The 23836-nt window shown below is 39.2% G+C and overlaps 1 protein-coding gene across 1 annotated transcript in view; it reads left to right on the top strand.

Annotated features, from left to right (window-relative positions):
• The window catches only part of LOC109401930 (tumor necrosis factor receptor superfamily member wengen), an 89065-nt gene that overhangs the window by 21121 nt on the left and 44108 nt on the right, over positions 1 to 23836 (top strand). Inside the window, exon 2 of the mRNA XM_029854691.2 lies at positions 16069 to 16533. Coding sequence (XP_029710551.2) covers positions 16072 to 16533 — 462 coding nt within the window. The 5' untranslated portion in view covers positions 16069 to 16071. The remainder of the gene's footprint in view (positions 1 to 16068; positions 16534 to 23836) is intronic.

Below are 23836 nucleotides of genomic sequence, written 5' to 3'. Positions count from 1 at the left end.
AACCAAAGAGTGGTGGGACAAAAAGTGAAATAAATATTTGTAACGGCCCTAATAGAAGTTTCTAAGATTTGCAAAGGATTCGCTTATAAAATTCCCAAATAAATGCTCAATGCAAGTAACATCAAAAATGCCGAAGGTGTTCCAAAATTATCTGCTGCAGGAATTCCTTACATAATTACTGAAGAAATCTAGAAGAAATTTTCCAAGGAATTTTCATTTAAATTATAGAAGCGATTTATAAAAGAACTTCCGAAGGAGTTTTCGAAGGAATTGGTGAAGAAATATCTAATAGCATAGATAATGGAAGTCCAAAAAATCGACGAAAATCCAAAAAAACCCTAATTAATCCACCTAGCGGTGATGGTGCCTTTCTCGTGCCATTAAATATCCTTTCAACAAAACACAAGTGATAAATGAAGTCCACTCAATATGGATATATTTTATATGAGCTTGATCGAAATTCCAATTGTGGATTTTTTATAATTCCCAATATCTTCCCCAACTATCCAAGGAGAACCATTTTACTTGGTTTCAGAGAATAAATTCTAGAAAACAATCGTCGTATTTAATATTGAGGCATTATATAGATATTCAAGTAATCATTTTTGAAATCTTGACATATTTTCCATGCAAAATATACACAGCAGATAAATTTGTAATATCTGACGTAATTTTTGGCATTTCCGAACGTAATTTTACCTGTTTATATCGTCGTTTTCCAACAATTATCACACTCATCATGTGTACACAGCAAATAATTTTGTAATACCCAGGCGCGTAATTTCTGGCGATGTATCCATTTTCGAACGTAATCTAACATCATAACATCTACATCGTTTCCCAACAATTATCACACTCACCATGTACACCATGGTTGGCACCGCAAAGTGTCAACAAACCCATTGCAGTGGATACTTAGAGAAGCAGTTTCATATTTATCACCTTCCTTGTATCGGTGAAATAGCCGAGAGGCGAGGGATATGCCTCATAGCCAGCGGATCAGTGTACGAATCCATGCCAATATTTTACTTATATATGAATCATCTATCGTTCCGGTTCTAGCGATTGCTAGACCCTCTTTCAAGCTACGGCGGCTAATTTGCTATGTGGAAAGGATGTAATTTGTACATCATTTTTATGACGCGAGTGATGTGCAGCGGAAGTGATGTGATATCACAAGATTTTTTTTGCTATGTACACCCTCACTTTACTATTACTTTAGAGCTTTTAGTAGAACTTGTTACTTCAGACTCTAGTTTAATTTAAAAACACTTCACTAATACTTCACTTTTGCAAAAGAAAATAAAAAATGAATAACTCTTTTAAAGAAAAACTAGAAAGGACGAGCAAATTCCTTTAATTCTACTACTGTGCTTATCTTCGGACAGATAGGCCTATTTCGTCTGTGACTTACAGACTTCTTCAGTGTCAAGTGCTCGACAGTCGAGCACTTGACACTGAAGAAGTCTGTAAGTCACAGACGAAATAGGCCTATCTGTCCGAAGATAAGCACAGTAGTAGAATTAAAGGAATTTGCTCGTCCTTTCTAGTTTTTCTTTAAAAGAGTTATTCATTTTTTATTTTCTTTTGCAAAAGTGAAGTATTAGTGAAGTGTTTTTAAATTAAACTAGAGTCTGAAGTATGTACACCCTGTTTAGCACCGGAAAATGTCAACGAACCTGTTCCAGAAAATAGGGTAGTGGAGGTAATTTGGCCCACCCTGGGTTTTTATTACATTTATCATTATTATATATATAGATATAGGGTCTGGGACCATTTGGGCAGGAGCACCTATTTTGGGCACTTGCTGCTATAACTCAATCAATTTTGAACCGATTGACTTGATTTTTGAAACACGATCAGGAAGGCGCAGTATCTAGCTATGTTCGAAAATTCAAGTCAATCGGTTTGAAATTGACTGAATTATAGCAGAAAGTGCCCAAAATAGGTGCTCCTGCCCAAATGGTCCCAGACCCTATCTCTACCAAATCTTGGCAAATGATTATTGGAAGTTCCAATAATCATTTGCCAAGATTTGGTAGAGATTATATGATAAATGTCTTGATAAATGTAATAAAAAACCCAGGGTGGGCCAAAACACATGCCCAGGCCAAAATACCTCCACTACCCTACTCGCTTATTTTCGAATAGGATGAATATGGGAGCGTAAGATTACTAATGATGGAACACACATCCTATATGAATTGTCTGTCGGTTTCATTCTAGCGATTGCTAGAACGCGACATAAGAGTGTACCATCAAACTTGGTGAAATAAGGCTATCTGACGTTTGATCACCTTTCTCTGTTTCGCTCCCGAGGAGGATAGGTTTGTTTTCATACGGAAACGTTTCCCTATGAAAATATTAAACAAAAAATTGCTATCCTCTGTGACTGCTTGAGAGAGAAGGGTGATGAACGCTAGATTGCCTTATAGCTAAACGGCGCGGGCTAATTTGCTGCATTGAATGTAATTTTTTCATCACTACGTGAGTGATGTACAGCTTGAATAAGGCAGCATCCATTTATTACGTAACGCTAAAATCGACATTTTTCAACCCCCCTCCCCCCTCCGTAACGCTTTTTTGTATGAAAATCCTAAAATTTTTGTATGGGCCGTAACGCTCAGCTGTACTCCCCCCCTCCCCCTAGAGCGTTACGTAATTTGTGGACGGCGCCTAATGTGGTATCCTAAGAATATTTTTGTAACAATATTACCTGGTTTACCACTCCTTTGGCATTAGGGTCAATTTGACCCAAACCGTACACCACGCCAGCGACTTGTTCCCAACGTGATGCAAAAGGAAGGTTAAGAGCTTAACAAGGGAAGGTTACGATGGTGTCCCCCGGGGATTTCAACCGGACTATTTTTGTTGCAATCTACATCTGGAAATATGAATAAATCCAAAGCCTTTCGGGTGATGGGCCAGTGGTGTAGTCAGGAGGGGCCCTCATAGGGGCAAATTAGGCAAAATATAACATTATTGAAAATGCCCAAACGTCATCAAAATGTAAATTTCACAATGCATTGAAGTATAGACAGGTAGAATATGCATGACTACATGATTTCGTATCAAATTCAATTTACCATAGGCGTTGTCAGGGTAAGAACCAATTGAAGTTATTTTAATAAAAATGTATCACCTTGTTTATCACCCATCTCACCCTGGCAACGCCTATGGTAAATTAAATTTATTATGAAATCATGTATTTATGCATATTCTGCATGTTTCTACTGCATTACATTTTGAAATTTGCATTTTGATGACGTTTGGGCTTTTTCAATAGTGTTATATTTTGCCTAATTTGGCCCTTGCTGACTACACCACTGGCCCATCACCCGAAAGGCTTTGGATTTATTCATATTTCCAGATGTAGATTGCAACAAAAATAGTCCGGTTGAAATCCCCGGGGGACACCATCGTAACCTTCCCTTGTAAGATCAGTTAAATACGCGCTACCGAGGTACAAAGACCCACCTTAATATCTCCCTGATAACATAATTTTTCATATGACATGTTTACACTAATCGATAGCATTTTTAATTTTCTATTTTCTCAACCAATAAAACTTGGAATTTTATCAACTAATGAAATATTAAAATTAAAAACCGAATTCAGCCATTTCTGATGTAAGAATGCGAAAAGTTTTTCCGCAGATTTGCAGATCGAAATGGAGCAAAATTGTAAAACTTGATGTGAAAATCTCTTTGCTTACCTGCAAAATTTATGATATGTGCAAGAAGGGCCGTTTTAAGTGTAAGAATGCGTATTTTGTAGTCCAAATTCGCGAGTACTTTTGGGGCAAAATGCGCCGGCCTTCGCCGTAACTGTAAAACAGCCGCTGGCGTTTGAATTATGACTACAGTAACACAGAGACGAAAACCAGAACCTTTCAAATGTGCATTATTTGCGTTATTAGCTGCAGCACTAACGTCGAGTAAACGCCGTGATGCCTGCAACACTCAAATCACGTTATTTCTTGGCGTGTTACATTTCGTGGCGCATTTTTCCCGTAACACGCCTACCCCGAAAAACTGAAAAACACAATTCGTCCCCTTAATGCTAGAACTAGGTAACTGGTTTTGCGAAATCGCGAGCAATTTGTTTACATTGAACATTCAACCACAATAAACAAAAGTTTGTCGATTGAAACTACAAAAACACATAAAGATGCTTCATTTAAGACCAACAAAGTGTTTGTTTTGTAGCAGGATAAGTTTTACCAGCCATTTTTACCCGTACTTTCCAAAACGAGTTACCTAGTTCTAGCATTAAGGGGACGAATTTCTCGGATACTTTTTCAAAACGACGTATCAACATAGGATTTGCGTGTATTATACGTCGTTTTGAAAAAGTATCCGAGATTTGTCTAGTGCATAGCAGATAGTTGGAATGTACTTTCTGCAACAGTCGTTGAAAAATTCGCAACAATAAATCAACAATGATTTTTTTAAGGGCCTAACTGACTTGATCGATTTCTCTTCGTCGACTATCTCTTTCGTTAATAACTTGATGAAAACAAAAAAAAAACAATATTATTACTGTTTCTAGAGCAAGATGTAGTCGTCGTCTTCGCATTTCAACCAAAAAATCTTTTGAAAACGTAATACACTTTCCGTAATAACACAAAGAGAGGATCGATGAAGAGAATTCAAAAATGTCAGTTAGGCCCTAATGAAGAATCAGTGTCGAAATATTTGATACCTAAAACGTATGCGACTCACTGAAAGCTGCGCGAATGCTATCGATCGCGGTCACCAAGACAATCTTTGTTTGTTATTTTGCTCGTATTTTATTTATATCCATCAATCTAATTTATTCGTTTCGGTCCATCCGAATGGCGCGGCACCACCCAACAACCACCCACAGCCACCCGAACCGAAACACAACCCAACCAGTCAGCTGTCCGGTCCGCGCATCACCGCTGGCTGTGTGCGTGATCCTGATCCTGCCCGCGCGCACCAGACCTTCGGTGGGCAAACAACATCATTCGCGAGTGACAACCCTTTCGCTCGCACTATCCCAGCATTGATAATTGCATTGGTGCCGGTAGTGGGATGCAAGGTTTTTATATATTGTAAGGTTGAACATGACGTTTAGTTTGTGGAGAAAAGCAGAGGAAGCGAAATTTCAAAGTAATTTGAGGTGGCGGGGGATTTGTTTTCAGAATTTTTTTGAAAAACTAATGGCCGCTCAGCCAGTTTTGACATCTAAGACTACCTTAGAATATGTAAATACCTTGGAGGGATGCACTTCAAAACTAGGCCCAGTTTCGCGACGAAACGCGGAAAGACATGCAGTATCCGCGATCAACTATAGTAAATATCCTATAGGAACCAGGGGCGCCAGGTCAATTTTTGAAAAATCTGGATGATTTAGGAAGTTTTTCTGGAAAAGTCTGGATTGTGTAAAAAAAACCCTACAAATTCCGGGTAAAACCTTACAAATGCCGAGAAAAACCTTACAAATCCCTAAAACAAATGTCTGGATCTTCCAGATTTTTGCAAAATGAGACCTCAAAAATCTGGATAAATCCAGATAAATCTGGAAGGTTGGCAACGCTGATAGGAACGTAATTTAAAACGAAAACCTTCGGCTGCCTCTCGTCCGTCACTTAGCATCGCCATCGCTATCGAACCATGAATGGCAGTGAGGTGGGGTGCTATGCTCGGTCAGCCTCCTCCACCCAGCCCATGCAGTCGGGTGGGTTTGGGTCGGCGTCGAAGCGCTGGGTATCAATGCCAGTTGTCCCATTTCGATGACGTATTACTTTAGGGGAAGGGGGGCAATCGGTCGTACGACTGATTCGTCATTCCGAAGGGGCTGTTCATAAACCACGTATACCAAAATTTGGCCATTTCAGACCCCCCGCCCCCCTCGTAGACTTTTGTCCATACAAAAATTTTGAAATTTGTATGGAGCGTAGACTTTGGCTAACCACCCCCCCCCCCCTTCACGTGGTTTATGAACGGTCCCAAAACACGATTTTTGAGAATTTGGGACGGGCTGGATCCTGGATGATCTCCCTAATGGGAAACTTTGAAATATCAGGACATGTTGCCATCATCACACTCATACGTGGTTCGTTAGTGATGGGTGACAACTCTAGGCTTTTTTTTGCTTATATGTATTCGCCTTGACGGAGGCTCTCTGAGAGAATTACGCTGTGCGTGAAAACATTTTTTTTTAACATGGGAAAGGATAGGAGCTGCATTTTCAAATGCTTCTAATTCTTTATAGAAATTTTTTTAAGCAAAACGTGCTTAATGTTATCGGATGAGATTTTGATGCGCTATATTATAGACATAAAATTGTGATTTAAAAACTTTTTGTCTAAAACCAGTTATAGTGTAGCTAATTGAAAGTATATTGCAAAACATTAACACTTTTTTCAATCTGAGGTCCCTAAAATATTTTAGAAGCATTTGAAAATGCAGCTCCTATCCTTTCCCATGTTAAAAAAAATTGTTTTCACGCACAGCGCAATTCTCTCAGAGAGCCTCCGTCAAGGCGAATAGCACGTTCGCGCCGCTCTTTCGTCGTCGTCGTTTTCTCTCACATTCTCTCTTACTTTCGTTCTCTGGTGTGCTGCGGGCTGCGGCGTCCGTCGTCGCGGTCGTCGCGCACCAACTTAAGCAGGCTGTTACACCTGTCGCTCGGGTGAAAAATGCTGGTCCGGATCACTTAATTGGCCATAGCTTCGAAACGCCTTGACCGATCCGAATCATTTTCAATAGCAAACAATGCGGTAAAATTCCGGTTCGATTCGAGCTATAATCCGGAAAATCGGCCAATGGGAAGTGCCTTAAAAGTGAGTGAACTTATTTTGTTCACAGACACACATACATACACACATACAGACATCATCTCAATTCGTCGAACTGAGTTGATTGGTATATGTGACTTGACCCTCCGAGCCTCCTATCGAAATTTTTTTTTTGAGTGAACATATAGCCTTTCAGTTCACTTAGGTGAACGAGAAAGGCAAAAAAGAAGAATGGCTTGCCGAAGACATTTCCAAAAAAAGAGAGTGTTAAGTCAGTACAATTGTTCGGATTAAAAAAAAACTGTTTTTTTTTTTCAATATAGCGAGTTTAAATTTTCGGGCTAATTTGTCCCGCGACGCAGTATATCATTGTACTGATAAATTGAGGGTGGATCGGTATTTCTGTTTACAAAAAAAAAAGTAAAACAACTTGGAAGCCACTGAAACTAGCACCTCCCAGGCACCCCGTAGGAAAAAATCCTAGATACGCCAATGCCCTAGCCATAGAAAGTTTGATGTGACTGTATATGGTTTCGAGACCCGGCATCAGCTACGCATTTACTGCATCAAGCCACCCAGACAATAAGGATGCACGCAGTACATCTTATGAAGTACTATTTGAAATAACAATCGCATAAATGTGCGGCGGAGGAACAATTTTCATCGCATATGATATTATGTTTTGGACTTATTGCGACGTATTTGGTATAAGGTATGACCATATCGTAGTGAACGATATTATGATGTTTTATTGCAATGAACTTATTCGCAAAAGTGTGCGAGCGAACTCGCAAAGTGTCAAATTAATTCACACAATTGCGTTGGTTAAACGATTTCGCATGGCATTTTTCATATCAACGTGCATTTTTATACCTGCATTAAATCGCATAAATGTGTAGATAAACTCGTTAAAGTGTGCAAACAAACTCGCATAAGCTTGAATCGTTTACGTTGACAAAATGCGATGTGATATGTGATAACAATGAAAGAGGAGCTGTTGGACTGCTGATGCAGTTCCAAAAAGCTACAAGAAAGTGAACAGCCATCATTATGGTTGCAAACTCATCATTTTTCTTTTTTGACCTTGATAATCAACAATGGGTGACGCAAGCTGGAGAAGGTTAGTGGAAACAGTGCGGGAAATCACGCTTTGTAGTCTGCCGTACACACACAGCACAGGTTAACATAGTGCATTTTAACAAACACTCAGGTGAGTTAGATTGTTATGATAATTAACTAAATACTGTGAAAAAAGTAGTGCATGGTGTAACATTCCTTTGGCATTTGGATAACTTTTTACCCAAAATGTACACAACGCCAGCGAACTGTACCCAACGTGATGCAAAAGGAAGGTTAAGTGAGGTTCGATTATCCAAAAGTCATTTGTTCGACTCTGAGGTAACAAAAACTGTTATTTTTTATATTATTAAGTCGTATAAGATGCTATTTAATGTCGCAATAATGCATACCATACATACATCGCATAAGATATCGCTTCAAGTCGTACGGCGTTTTCATCATCTCGCCAATGCACATATATCGCCTCCATTTTTGTACGCATAAGGCACTTTTGCTACATCTTATGCGATGTAACGTTACCGCATAAAAGTACGTATAACCACAGAGAAATAGGCTGTTCTTTCAAGTCCCGCTTTCTTTACGGACCAACTGCTAAAATTTACTGCATATCTAAATGTTTCCTTCTTTTTATCGAAGGTTTTTCTTTCGAGTGGCACTGTTGAGTAAGTTTATGTTGGTTGAACTGTTACGGTCATATACTATTTGTCCCTTTAAGTCACATTGATAAAGAATTGATTAGCAATCAAATCACCGAACGGCATTCTTATTCTGAGATTTTTCCTTCTTTTAAAATAGACTGTTCTTTTGCACTGTAATGAAAGTGTGGGCCTTCACATAAAAAATCAGCCAAAACGGATGGGGAAAAATGTAGCAAATGGAAGATAACGTGCCTCTGGGGCCGGCATTCCAATGTGTATACAAATTAATTCATACCCTTTGATACCATATTTTTTTTTTGAAATTCTTCGCATCTCATGCATATTTCACAGTAATGTCACTTTTTTTTTAAATATATCATGTAGTTTATTTTCCCAACTTTTTCTACATCTAAACATAGCCACCATGAAGTCGAATTGAACCGTGCAAAAATCATGTCGATCGTTCTAATATTCCATCGACTACAAAGGGTATGCAAAGTCAGTTGTATATACAATAGAACATCGTGTATGTATAGAACATAATAGAACAGAACGTCTATGCTTTCTACCTGAGAAATAAACAGTTTGAAACAAATTTTATCCATGGTTTAATTTTTGTTAAGAGATTTCCACCGTTTCATAACAGTGTACAATTCCTGGAGAAATTATTGGAGGAATCCTTGGAGGAATCCCTGGATTTTTGGAATAATGCGTGTATAAACTCCGGGAGGATGATTTCCTGGAGAAATTTCTGGATAAATTGCCGTTGTAATTTCTGTACGATTTACTGGATTAATTTCTGCAAAAATTACTGAGGTAATTTCTGCAGGAGTTCCTAGGGTAATTCTTGGTGGGATTCTTGGTATTCCTGGAGGAGCCCCAGAATCAATTCCTGAAGAAATGCCTTGATGAATTCCTGGAGGAATCCCTATGAAAATCGCTGGAGGAACTCCTGGAGGTATTCCTTTAAGAATTCCTGGAGGAAATCCTAGAGCGATCCCTAGAGGATTCCCTAGCGAAGCTCCTGAAGGAATGCCTGGAGACATGCCTGTGCGAATTCCTGGAGGAATATCTAGAGAACTTCCTTAAGAAATCTTCAGAGGAACTCCTGGAGGAATTTATGGAAGATTTTCTTGCAGAATCGCTGGAAAACTTTCAGGTAGAATCCCTAGAGGAAGAATTTCTGGAGAAATTCGTCGAGGAATCCCTAGTTGAATTTCATGAGGTATCTCTAGAGAAATACCTACAGGTATTCGTCGAGAAATCCTTAAGAAATCTCCAGAGGAACTCCTGGAGGAATCTCTGCTGAAATTCCATTTTTAATTTCCTGAGGAATTTCTGGGGGAATTCCAGGAAAAAATTCTTGTTGGAATATGTGGATGAATTATTGGAGGAATCATCATAGGAATTCCTGGAGGAATCTCTGGAAAAATCTTTAGAGGAATCCCTGAAGGAATTTCTGGTAAACACCTGGACCAATTCCTGAAGGTATTCCTGGAGGAAATGCTGGTTTTATTTCTGGAGGGATCCCTTGAATCAATTCCTGGAGAAATCTCTGCAGGAATCCTTGGAGTTTTACCTGGAGGAGATATTTCTGGAAAAATTCTTCAAGGAAACCCTAGAAGAATTCCCGGAGGAATCCCTGGAAAAACTCATGGAGGAATTACTGAAGAAATTCTTGAAAGAATTTCAAAAAGGTTTCCTTGGAGGGTTTTCTGGATCAATTCCTGGATGAATTCTTGGGGTAATTCCTGGAGGTATTTTTGGTGGCAATTCTGGATGAAATCCAGAATTCCTAAGGTAAATTCTGCAGGATTTCCTGGGGTAATTCCTGCTGGAATTTTTAAAGGTATTCCTAAATCCTGAAGGAATGCCTGGATGAATCCCTGGAGGAATCTCTATATAAATCCCTGGAGGAATGCCTGAAGAATTTGTGGAGGAATTCTAAAAGCAGTACCTAGAGGAGCTCCTGAAGAAATTCCAGTAGACATACCTGAGAGATTTTTTTTTCAGAAATCTCTAGAGAAATTCCATGAGCTATCTTCTAAGGAACTCCTGGAGTAATCTCTGGAGTAATCCTTAGAGGAATTTCTGAAGGATTTTCTGGAAGAATCACTGGAGAACTTTCAGGAAGAATCCCTGGAGAAATTCTTGGACAAATCACTGAAAGAATTCCTGTAGGATTTCCTGGATGAATCCCTGGTGGAATCTTTAGAAGAATTGCTTGAGGTATATCTAGAGGAATACCTGGAGAAGTTTCTAGAGGAATCTCTGGCGGACTTCATGGAGGAATTCCTGGACGAATCCCTGTAAAAATTTTTAGACAAATCCCTGAAGGAAATCACAGAGGAATCCTGGAACACCTTCTGATGAATTTCTGGAGGAAGTCCATATTATCATCACAGAAGGAATTCCCAAGTGAATTTCTGAAGAAACCCCATGAGGAATTCCTAAGGGAATCACAGGAGAGTTTTCTTAGCGAATTCCTGGAAGAATTTCTGTAGGAATCGCAGGATAAAATTTTTTAAACAAATCCATGTCTGCACCAAGGTTGCAACCATTCATTTGCAAAGATTTACATTCATTTGCTATTATCTCATTTCAGAAGCATGCTATCAAAAAACAATGTAAGGATGAATTTAACCTTGTAGTTTTATCTGAAAGTTTGCCGAATAACATTGGGGTCGCAAACGTATACCAAAGTCGTGAGCGAGCTGTGAAGGCAACTTTCCACAGCGTGAATGAAATTTACATTCACCGCGTGGAGAGTTGCCTTCACAGCTCGCTCACGACTTTGGTATACGTTTGCGACCCCAATGTTATTCGGCAAACTTTCAGATAAAACTACAAGGTTGAATTCATCCATACATTGTTTTTCAACAGCATGCTTCTGAACTGAGATAATAGCAAATAAATGTAAATCTTTGCAAATGAATGGTCGCAACCTTGGTCTGCACTAATTTTTAGACGAATAATTCAAGAAACATTAGGATGGACTCCTAAAGGAAAACATGAGTGTTAGGTTAGTGTAAGACAAAGCCAGTTAATATCTGGTGCAATTCCCCCCGGAGACTTTTTAGATACGTTCCTCAAAGATTCTGATATGCATATTTACTTTCAGATTCCGATGTTACTACATAGAGTCTTTCATAAGTCTTCATTTGAAAAGTCATGGATTCCCCAATGAATGTTCCGCTCATTCCTAGGAAACCTGCTGGTTGGTGGCAGCCGCCTCAAGCCAGTTGCCCAGCCCCCGGTCCTCCCGGACCTGTTTCCTCGGGACGAAGTCGGCACACCACGGAAGCTAGAAACCATGACATTTTCTCGGTGGCTATCGACGCCAACCTTGCCAGCCAAAACCGTTGTCGCCTCGCCGTTGTTCACAATCCACGCCCGGCCCGGTCATTCCGGGCCCACTTCTTCGGGACGAAGCCGTTGTCGCATCCCGGTGGAACAGAAATCCCCGGCTTTTCCTCTGCAGCTATTGTGGCCCACCTGGCCAGCCACCGCCGTGTTTGCCACACCATTGTCTTTTTAGGCAAACATTCAATAGGGCTCTGCACGAAAGTCTCTCCCTCTCTTTTACTCTTATTGAGATTTTGTAAACAACAAAGCCACGAAATGTCAAAACTCCTTGCAAAATCAAAATAATGCAGTGCCCTATTGGCAATTCAAATTTGACAATTGTTGCACCGCACGCTAGATTGGTTTTGTTACTTTTGAATTTTGAGCTTTTCTCTCAGCTCATTTCTGTTTTATTTGTATGGGAGCCCCGTTCCAGAGACCGGAGAGGTCTCACACCAAGCTAAGGACCTTCCCCGGCCCCCAAAATACCCACACACAAAATTTCACACCGATCGGTTCAGTAGTTTCTGAATGCATAGCGGTCAGACAGACAGACAGACAGACAGACAGACAGACGGAAATCCATTTTTATATATATAGATTAGGGTGGCTCAAGCTTGTATGGCAAAACCACATGTCAAAAAGTTCGATGGGCCCCCTTCTCATTTCGTTCTATATGACGCCACGATGCTGTGGTCAAATTTTCAGCCAAATCCGTTAGGCCAAACATTAGGCCGGTGCTAAACTCGTTTGAAGTTTGTATTGTCGCGCTTATCTTTTATTAGAGTCCTGCGGCGGTCGTACGCTCGCAAGGCATACCGCCGCATGACAGTCGCAAGGCAAAACAAAAGAAAAAGTGTTCCCGCCAAAAACAAAAGCACGTGGGTTTCGCGAAGTGACAGATGTTTTTGAATGTATTTGTGACGAACGGCAAGAGTGGCTCAGTGGAATGAGTGTTCTTGCTGTCAAACCCCATGTAATGGAATTATATACTTTTAAATCTGGTGACGCTGTTATGATTAGTGACTGTCGCGCTAATATCAGAAGCCAGAGGCAGATAATCGCCATATTCTGATTTTTCTTGAGAGGCATAATATTGGAGTTTATATGGGAAAACATCGATTTTTGCAATTTTCTACTGAGGGGTTCTAATTTTCCTTAAAACACGTAATCAATCCTATAGAAATATAGCCTGGGATATGCCGAAAAACTTTGTCAAAGACCGCAACGTAATCAGACACTTGCGAAAAAAGCTTTAGCCTAGACAGTACGGGCACATTCAATGAGATTTTATTGCTATTGTTATTCCTTTACATGCTAAATGTTAAGCACCACCAAATGGTCTGCATGTAATATCTTTTCTTACAAGCTTCGGATGACTTTGCGGTCTTCGACAAAGTTTTTTGGCACATGTAAGACTATGGTTCTATATAATCGGCTATGTGATTTAAGTTAAAATAGTGCCCCTCATGAGAAAAATGCTAAAAACGATGTTTTCCCATATAAACTTCCATACAAACTTCAAACGAGTTTAGCACCGCCCTAATGTTAACGGATTTGGCTAAAAATTTTACCACAGCATCGTGGCGTCATATAGAACGAAATGAAAAGGGGGCCCATCGAAGTTTTTGACATGTGGTATTTTGAGCCACGCTAATATAGATATATTCATTTCATGAATTGCTGGTCGAGAACACTGAAACAAGGTGACATTTAGAATTGGGCAAAATATTTTTTTGGACCTTGTCATGGATCTTGACTTCAGAAGCTGTTCATAAAAAGCATACCATATCCATTTCTTTGGACCTTTTATTTGGTGTTTTTCGCAATTCAATAGAAAAATTTCAGAAAAATTGTATCATTGATAAGATTTTGGAAGAACTTTTAAAGATATTCAATGGTTTCAAAATAATTTACTGGAAATAAAAAACAAACAGAAAGATTTTTTTTTTGCGGACTGCTGGAAAATTTCAAAAATTTTCTGGTAAGAAAAGTTAATCAGAAGATTGAAATACAAAACCTGTGTATTTTCTAGAAAATTTTATGGAAAAATTCTACAAAACAGAACACTTGTCTAAGACACCACTAACTAGCACGTACAGAATGGATGAATTATATATGTCACGGTGCTCCATTTACCGTTATTATAAAATAAAATATACCTGTATAGAGAGTGTACGCTCTTAATATATCGGTGCTAACATTTCGAAATGGCGAAACTGCTTGCCGAGTCCAAACCTTTATCTCTCCGATGCAATGTACAATTACTACTGGACGGAGGAAATGCAGTTCTTTCCGATAGTGGTTGTTGGTGTCCTGGGAAAGATGAGGTACGATCTACAGCTATGAGAGAAGATATTGTGTGGAAGTTCAGTTACGTCCTTTTGAAATGTTGGTGCTGAGCATGTAAATACTATCGCCTTGACGGAGAGTAATATGAACATCTATTGACATATGGAATCACAATTGATTGAATTTGTTACACCGATACAATGAAGAACTTCTACCGTATATTGACGTAATGACAAATTTTGATACAAAATGCACTCTACCGATATTCATATGGATGCACACTACCAAATTTCAATGTTGTTCATGATAATTTCTGTTATTGATGGTTTTAATTCATGATTCTGATATGAAATGTGGTGTTATTCTATAGAAAACTCGATTTTTTAGAGGTTAGGCCCTTTAAAAGGGCGTAACTCAAAATTTCGCCCAACGATAATTTTAAAAATTTGTCCAGAGGTGTAGGATAGATAAATAAAGAGAATGGCGTTTCAGGTTTTGATGGTATATTTTATTTTATAATAACGGTAAATGGAGCACCGTGTATGTATCTCCGGATTTCAGCTGAACTCATAAATCCAAACAAAATTAGCTATCACTGTGCTGCTATCGTGACCGGATGGTCTTCGCAAAGTTCTACGCACCTCGATCGAAGCCACACGGCACTAAATGACAATCATAATCGTAAAATATTGAAAATTAATAAACCCACCAGCTACCACTACCAATCGGCATTAGCTTCGGCAACAACAGTTTGGTCCCTTTTCCGCATCGACACGTAGGAGGCCTATAGGAAAGCAGCTACTGTGTAGCTGTGCGACACCAACGGAAGTGCGCGGCCCGCTCAATATGGAATGTTTCGTGTCGTTTGACATCGGCAGGCAGGCGGCTTTATGAGGAAGTGTTTCTCTTTTTGCTTCTACTTCCCCTTAGTCGCACGATTTCAGCCTCATCCAGACGTCGTCGTGGATTATTGTTTTATGTAATCATATTTTTCCCATCGATTGATAGGGTTGCCATCCTGAGTGAGGCTTTGAGAGTGAGTTAGATTAGAAACAGTTCTTAGAGCCTTCATAAAACCAAAAACTCTTATTCCTCCATCTAGCGGTGATGGTGTACTTCGGACCACTGCTCCATACCGAAACAAGAGAACTTCTAAAGCATAAATCATCAAAAAATAATTACACTTGATGATGATCATGACTTGATAAAACCACTAAAAATAAGCGATGCTACGGGAAAACTCTAATAAAACCAATTAGAATATGATTTGCTGTTTGAGTTTGGTTTACGAGAAAGAGAAACAACGAGTAGGCTTTGCGACTATTCTTAGAACCTCTTCAGAACTGTTTAGACTTAAAGTTCTTGATCTGGATATTTCTTTTTGAAGATTTATGTATGGATTCTTCTTCTTCTTCTTCTTCTTTATGGCTCTACGTCCCCATTGGGACTTGGCCTGCCTCGCTTCAACTTAGTGTTCTTTAACGTTAACTTTAGCTTCAACTTCCACAGCTATTAATTGAAGAGCTTTCTTTGCCTGCCATTGCATGAATTTGTATATTGTGAGGCAAGTACAATGATACACTATGCCCAGGGAGCCGAGAAAAGTTTACCGACCGGAACGGGAATCGAACCCACCGTCTCCGGATTGGCAATCCATAGCCTTAACCACTAGGCTAACTGGAGACTGTATGGATTATATTACGCTATACCATAGTCTGGTCACCCTATCGATTGATCGGTTTCTCGTAGAGTAGAAGACCCTCCTGTTAATCCATTAGTATTCCGTACGACCACCCGCTGCTAGTTGGCAACTTCCGGTGTGGTTGGTCAGTCCGATTCCGAGTCTTGTGTGAAATTGCCGCCCAACGTTACTTTTGTACCATACCAACCGTACCGGCCTACTTTTCTAATCGATTCCAACCTTCTTTTCTTGTTTCGCTTTTTTAGACCATGCCACCTTGGATCGAGTCCATGGAGCAGCAGCGCAGAAGATCCACGCGACACCCGACCGGGATCAGCAGCAACAATAGCTGGTCCGTCCGATCAGTCATGTACAGTAGTGGTAGCAGCGATAGTGTTAGAATCAGCCATGGTGATAGTTCCTTAAGTTCAGTAGCAGTAAGTGCGACGACGACGCCGGGGTCGTTCCATCATAGGTTAAGATGGGTGCTGGGGTTGGTGACCCTGTTGGCAGTATTATCCGGGGCGGAAGCGGTGTGTGATCCGGATCGGTGGTGGAATCTGGAACGGGAAGAGTGCGATCCGTGTACGGTTTGTGGTGAGCAGCAGCTGGTCCTGCGGCCCTGTCAGGAGTACATGGACACGGTCTGTGGGACGATCGGTGATCTGGATATGGATCTGGCGCAGTTGGCGCGGACCGAGGCGCGCCACGAGCAACGACACTGGAAGGAGGTGAGTGTCATCGGCATTGTGGCGTCTTTCCATTGGTTGTTTTTTTTTATATTTTATTACTCTACATCCCGCTGATACTGAGCATGTTTCTCAGCCAAGTGTTCCATCGCTAAAAACAGTTTAGAGTCGACTAAATTCTTTTAAATTTTTTAAATCTCTTTTAAGATTTTGAATATGCTCATAGTAAAAAATGTTGTTCTACACTGATATTCTCGGTTATCTTCTTTTCACAATCCAAACCTCCTTTGGATGTGATTAGATGAACATCTAACACATACACTGTTGTGCTCATGTATGTCAAAGCGGGAGAGAAGTTAACCATGTGCGCAGGGCCCCACATTTCAGGGGCCCCCACAAACTGTTACTTCAAATGGGAACCGATAAAAAGTAGTGCTAGAAACATCTTGATTTATTTTTTAACACAAGTACTTCTACTCTCAAGATGTGTGTGAAATATTAGGGGGATTCACTAAACAGCGTAAACAGATTAAACTGATTAAACGTCGTGATCACCAAGGCAATCATGAAACATTTCAAACAAGCAAAAAATCATGGCTTACGCAGCAATTTTATCTGTATAGTGAGTACTCCTTTTGTACTTCAAATTAGAAAACAGCAGATATCTGCCTTTTAATAAAATTTCCAGAAAGTTGTTAAGATTTTTAAGGTTTGAATTGATTACTCTTGGTCATTGCACAAGTTATTTTACCGAAAATACATGAGAAAATCTTCATCTGAATTCTGAACGAAATCTTAAACACTATGGAATAGAGAGTCGAAAAGTTTCTGCTGAAAATTTGTGTTAATTTCCGTCGAAAATTATCGGTGTTATTTTTAAAAAATTCTAACATAGTTCTTTGAAGATTTGCAAGTGTTTCTATCAGAATAAAGAAAAACTTTTAGAATTGTAGAGCTTGATTTCGCTTACCAAACCTATAAATGATTCAAATCGAACCCCAGAATTGTTGAAATATTTCTTTGAAGGAACTATCAAGAATTTTAGGTCGGATTAAGGCGGAGATCTGATCTGATTTTCTCCAATATGATTAAATCCATGACGAATTTTTCTTTCTGGCTTGAATGTGTAATTTAAGGCGAACTCTTAACAAATCCATAGGTTCCTTATGAAAATTGCAGTAGATATTTGTGGAGAAATTCTTGAAAGATCCTTAAATATTTAAAGCTTTCCAAACAATTTTTGTTTAAATTTGGAATAATTCGTACGCCAAAGATTATTATGAAATTTTACTTATAACTCTATTCAAAGTAAAACTGAAATTCCATCAGGAACTCATGATGGATTTCCGATGAAATATCTTCAGCAGCTTTTAGTAGAATTTCCGCCAAAAATACCACTTTGGATGTTTTGCCTCTTGAAGTTTCACAAGCAGTTCTTAACAATTTTTCTGCGCGTTCACCTGGAACTCCTCTCGAAGTCGCGTTGTTATTGCTTAAGTTCCACAAAAAAAGAAACCTGGTAATCGGTCAGCAACTCTATAGATTTCATCAATGATTCCGCAAGAAATTCTATTTGGAGGTTTTGCAATAACGGCTCCAAAGATAGCGCTATAAGTTTTATCTGAAATTTATCGAAAATGTCTCCTATGAAATCTATTTTTAGATTTCTTAAAGGACTTTCTCATGAATTTCGTCTTGATCAATGGAATCTAATACTATGAACATCGGATAGAGCGTTATTTATTTGATGAATCCGGTCAAATTTCTTCAATAACAACCCTAATTTTTGGAAGAATTTTCCATATTTTCTGGATTTTTCTACAATGAAAAAAAAAATATCCTCTAAAAAGAGGGCCCCACATTTTTAAATCCGGCCCTGCATGTGCAACTGTAGAATCCAGTTCAGTTCTACGCCTACTGGCGTCGAAGATAGTCGAGTCACTCTGCTTGAAGGAATAAAAGCGTCCGTCTAGCGAATTGGGAGTCGTGAGTTCGAGTCTCATCGGAGAACGTGGATTTCTTTTCATAATTAAAATCTCAATTTGTTCATCGAGCACATGTTCTGTTGTGTACATGGATGTCAAAGCATTTTCAACAGTATAATCGTATAATGCAGATTTCGGTAGTCCTTCAAGCACTTTTTGCGGGCTTCGTCCAGGAACTGCTTCCAGGATTATTTCAGGAATTACTTCCGGAATTGTTGTGAGAATGCCTCCGAAAGCTCCTTGCAGGATTCCTTCAAGCACCTATTCCGGGATTCGTCAAGATACTATTTCCGAGATTCTTTCTTCAGGAACTTTTAGGATTTCTCTAGGATTTTTTTCCGCGATTTCCGGGATTTCTCCCTTACCGGAATTGCTTCAGGGATCCTTCCAGGATTCCGTACGGAACACTGTTCGGGTTATCTCCGGGAATTCCTTCCGAGACTCATTCAGTAACTGCTTTCGGAATTTCTTCAGGAACCACTTTCAAGATTTCTCTAGGAAATTTTATTTGGATTCCTCCAAGAGCTTCTTCTGTAATCTTCTGCTGATCTTTTTGAAATTCCAGTAGAAATTCATTCTAGAGTTGTCCCAGATGATTGTAATGGAACTCTAGGAGTTTATTCAGGAATTCCTACAGGAGTATTTTAAACAACTCCTTATGAGATTGCTCTAGGGGTTCCTTATGAACTTCCTGCATGAGTTCCTCAAGGATTCCCTCGAACAATTTCTTAAGGAACTCCTCCAGCAACTTTGTAAAGAATTCCCCCCCCCCCCCGGATTCCATTTTCCAAAACTTCTTGGAATCTTGGAAGGAATTCGTGGGGGACTGCCCCCAAGTAACATTTTTTTGTCAAATAGGCTAGAAAAGGTTCTTGGAATCATCATAAAACCTAAATAAAAGGTAAAAGGTCTGATGACGGGTTTTACATCTACAAGGCTAATTGGCCATCAAAATGTTACTTGAGCCGGAACTCTTGAAGAAACCTCGGATGGATTTTTTTGTAATCCCAGAAGGAATTCTAGATGGAACCTTTCAAGGGACCTTTAAAGTAACTCTTGGAAGAATTCCATAAAAACCTTCTGAACGAATCCCTAGAAGAAGTACAGATGGAGAAGGACCTCCTAGAAAAATCCTGAAATAAATTTCAGGAGTAATCCCAGGCCAAAGAGGAGTAATCCCAGGGAAAAAGGTATTCCTAAAGAAATATGGAAAGAATCTCTTGTTCGCGTATGCCTTGTCTCTCGCGCTGGAAGCGACCGACGAATTTCAACTCGGCTGGTGGTGCTACGCCTTCCAGCAATTTATTATTTCACCAATAAAACTCCTAGGAACTCCTGCCTCGATTCTCTCCGAGATTCTTTGAGGGATTAAATTTTGGGATTCCTACATCGATATATCCAAGTTTCGTATAGGGATTACTCTTGAAATTCCCATGACCTCTCCTACACGCAGGAAAATATATTGTAAAACCAAAGGAATTCTGCATAGATTCAACAAATTTTATTGTTGACTCAGCGCTGACCTACAAATTTTGTTGATTCAACAAACTCATAAATTCATAACAACAATGAAGTTTTTTGTTTCTAAAATTGCCCGAAATCAATCTGCTGTCAAAACCAATGCATATTTTTTTTCGAAACAAAAATACGATTTGTCAAATCTACAAATGCAATGTTTTGAAGTAATAAAAGGTGTTGTATTGAAACTAAAATTTGATTTTGTTGTTTCAACGAACCTGTTTTTTGAACTAATAATAATAATAAAACTGTTTTGTTGTTTATTGTTTGTTTACATTTATGTAAATAATTCTAATTATTTTCAATTTTACACTGTACATTGTCTAAGCAAAATAATATGGCGATTGTAGATAACTTTTTCCGATATGATGTTGTGGCGCGATTCCTGCTAATGAATTTTTCGTCAATCCCATTTTTTCTTTTGATTTCATTTTGTTTTCATGGTTAATTCTGAATTAGATACATAAAATGTTATATCATTACAAGATCAATCATGTGAAATTTACCTTTACCAAACCTCATGCGATTTCACTTTTCCGTAAATAAAATTATATTTCTCTTATTCGTACCCTGGCTGAAATTAGTAACAAAATCCATTAATAATGAAATCACAGTTTAATCTTTACAACTATCCTTTTACCTTCATTAACAACCGTTTATCGTCTAACTTCATGAAAAACAGAACTTTGATAACAATTTTTAAATAAACTCACATAATTTTTATTTTCTAATGGACTTTTCACCGAAATTCTGTGACGAAAAAAGAAAATAAAAACAATGTGTACTGTTTACTCCCCAAAAACAAAATGGTGACCTTAATACATCAAAGTTGTTGATTCTACAAAATTGTTTTTTAGAAACAATAACAAAGATTTGTTGATTTTAAAATATTGTGTAGATATTTTATTCAAATCGAAAAAAATGTTGTTTCGAAAATATTGCCGAATAGAAACAAAAAAATTGCATGATCAATTCAATGCATACGAAATTGATCGGTTCTAATCGATGTGTTTTTAGGTTCTACCTATCGATATTTTTCTGCATTGGTTTCTCTCGTGATAAATTTAGAAACTCCTCTCAGTATTTATTTCAGGAACTCGGGTTTCCTTCATAGATTTCTACCTGATTTATTCCGGTGCTCTTCCCGGGATTTTGCGCCGAAATCTTTCAGGGATTACTCTCGGAATTTATTTATTGAGTCCTCCAGAACTTTTTCCTGGGAATCCTCTTAGTATTTCTCTTGGAATTTCTTCACGGATGTCTCCAAGGATTCCTTCAGAAACTCCTTCCAGGATTTCTTCTTAGATTGCCTAGGATTTCTATCGGGATTCTTTCAGGAAGGCCCTCCTGTCCTGAGAGTTCTTCAGGTATTTCTATTAGGACTATTTCAGGGCTTCTTTACGGGATTATTTCAAGGATTTCTTGTGGGATTCTTCCTGAGTTCCTTTCGATAGGTTTCCATGGTTTCCTCTCGGTAATTCCTTATTGATTTCTCTAGGATTTTATTGAAGGATCCCTTTAGGATGCTTCCAAGCATTGTTTTAGAGATTGCTTTCTGGATACCTCTTGGAATTCCTTCAGTGATTTCTGGCGGATTTTGTTCAGCGATTCTTTCTGTTATTCCCTTTAACCTTCACATACCCGACCCCCGACAACTCATTTCGAAAATGCTGGAATTTCGCCAATTTTCACCCGATTTTTTTGAAGCCGCCTTTAATCGATCATAAATTGGTGCAAGTTTATTACACTCAAGTGGTCATGTAATATCCGGAACCATTCCGGAGATATTCTGGATTGTACTGGGGTCAGGGGGTGGGAGAGTTGTCTGTTTTGCCAAGTGACCAGTGTGAGTATTTCGTATGTTATTGTGTTTGAGAGGCCCTCGCGGAACCTGTTTCAGGTGTTCCGGAGCGGCCATATCAGTTGCTTCATACTTCAGTCAATTTTTTCAGCCCCATTCTCTTGAGAGGTGTCCGGCCATTTGGCCGAATCAAGGTCAAAAGAATTCAGAGGTAGCTTTTGACATTATAACTGTCAATATGATCATCAGGAATATTTCCTTCTTTTAATCATAGGCTATTCTTTCTAGTTTTGTCATTCAGGGATTAGTTGGCGTTGAAACTGCAACCATTTTATCGAAGATTTTTCCTTCTTTAAATCATAGGCTGTTCTTTCGAGCTATACCTACTGATGTGGAGAAAATTGGCATGGTCACTTAGGTTCATCATTCATTATTCGGCCAAACGGCATCCGGCCAAATAGCATTCGGCCAAATGACCCGGAACCCTCTTGAAATCATGAAGTTTGATAAGTCGCACGGCATGTTTTAGTTGCAAACCAGAAATGTCCGCGGAAAACCGCGGATGTCACCCCCGTGGAACCTATGCTAGATGTTCCGGGGTGGCCATATTAGTTGATACAGACTTCAGGGTATCGTTTCTGACTCAGTCATTCGAAATCATGAAGTTTGATATGTCGCACGATATGTTTTGGATGGAAACCAGAAGTGACCCCAATGAGGCCCCCGCGGAATCAGTCATGGTGATCCGGATGGGTCAACTTATTCAAATCTGCTTATCGCAGTTGTGTTTTATTGTTCGCAATGAAAATTTTTCTGAAAATCGATGGTTCAAACACAATAACACACGCAATAATCATTTTTAGCCATTTCGGAACCCTCCCTGACCCCAGTACAATCCGGAATATCTCCGGAATGGTTCCGGATATTGCGTGGCCACTTGGGTGTAATAAACTTGCATCAATTTATGATCGATTCAGGGCGACTTCAAAAAAGTTGGATGAAAATTGACAAAATGCCAGCATTTTGAAAATGAGATGTTGGGGGTCGGGTACGTGAAGGTTAATATTGCTCCCCGAGATTTTTATGACCTGAGACTGATTTCCAAGCTTGTTTTTTTCTGATTTTTGTATGGGAAAATTGAAAAATCCTCAATTATTGGGGGGGCAAACCTATGCTTGCCCCCCTAAGTTGGCGCCTATGTCCATCATCATTAAACTTTTACAAAATATTTCAAACGTGAAATCATAACCGTGTTAAATATAAAACTGGTTATAATAGCGTTTGGATTTGTAGAGGAACACAAGTTCGTAATGGGAATGACTTGCTATTTACTTTACATAATGGGACAATCTGACTTGGTGTTGTTTTCCAGTCCTAACAGTCACAGTTGGGAACGATATGGAATGTTAGAGAGTGTGATGGTTGTTGCTACTAAGGACCGAGAGCACTCTGTGTCCCCACAACCAGCACGGAGAGTCACTTTTGGACGGTGGTGCGAACCATTGAGAAATGATATTCTTAGTGTTTAATGTGGTTTAATGCGGCAGAGAGTTCACACATTAGTGCATGGACGGCAGTCGTAAGGTATGGCCACTAGCGTGGTTCAAAAAATTGTTTTTGCTCCACATCGCTAATTCGATTCGTAACCAGATTGTAAGCCTTTTCCCAAAAGATGAGCTGATTTGGTTGAAAATTGAGAGTGCACAATCCCTTCATAGTTTGTATGGGAATTACTATGGGAAAAGGATGTTTTTCATTCAATTGATCGTAGCATTTCCCCAAGTGCTCTAGAGTGTTAATTGACTCTTGGCTAGGCTACTCTATTAGCTATAACTTTGCCGAAGACCACTTTTAAATCGTACGTCTCATTAATTAGTTATCGATTTTTATGCAACTGCAGAAACTTAAACAGTGATCGTTCAGCTTCCCAGCAGGCAACATTGCTGCACATGGCGCCAAAGATAGCACACATAAATCATGGCTACTATGTTTCAAGGCAAATTGCAGTGATGCCCATCGGATAGTGTAATCATCATGATCA

This window comes from Aedes albopictus, chromosome 1 (assembly GCF_035046485.1).
Source record: "Aedes albopictus strain Foshan chromosome 1, AalbF5, whole genome shotgun sequence".
Classification (NCBI taxonomy): Eukaryota; Metazoa; Arthropoda; class Insecta; order Diptera; family Culicidae; genus Aedes; species Aedes albopictus.
This window is presented reverse-complemented; position numbering and strand designations above follow the sequence as displayed.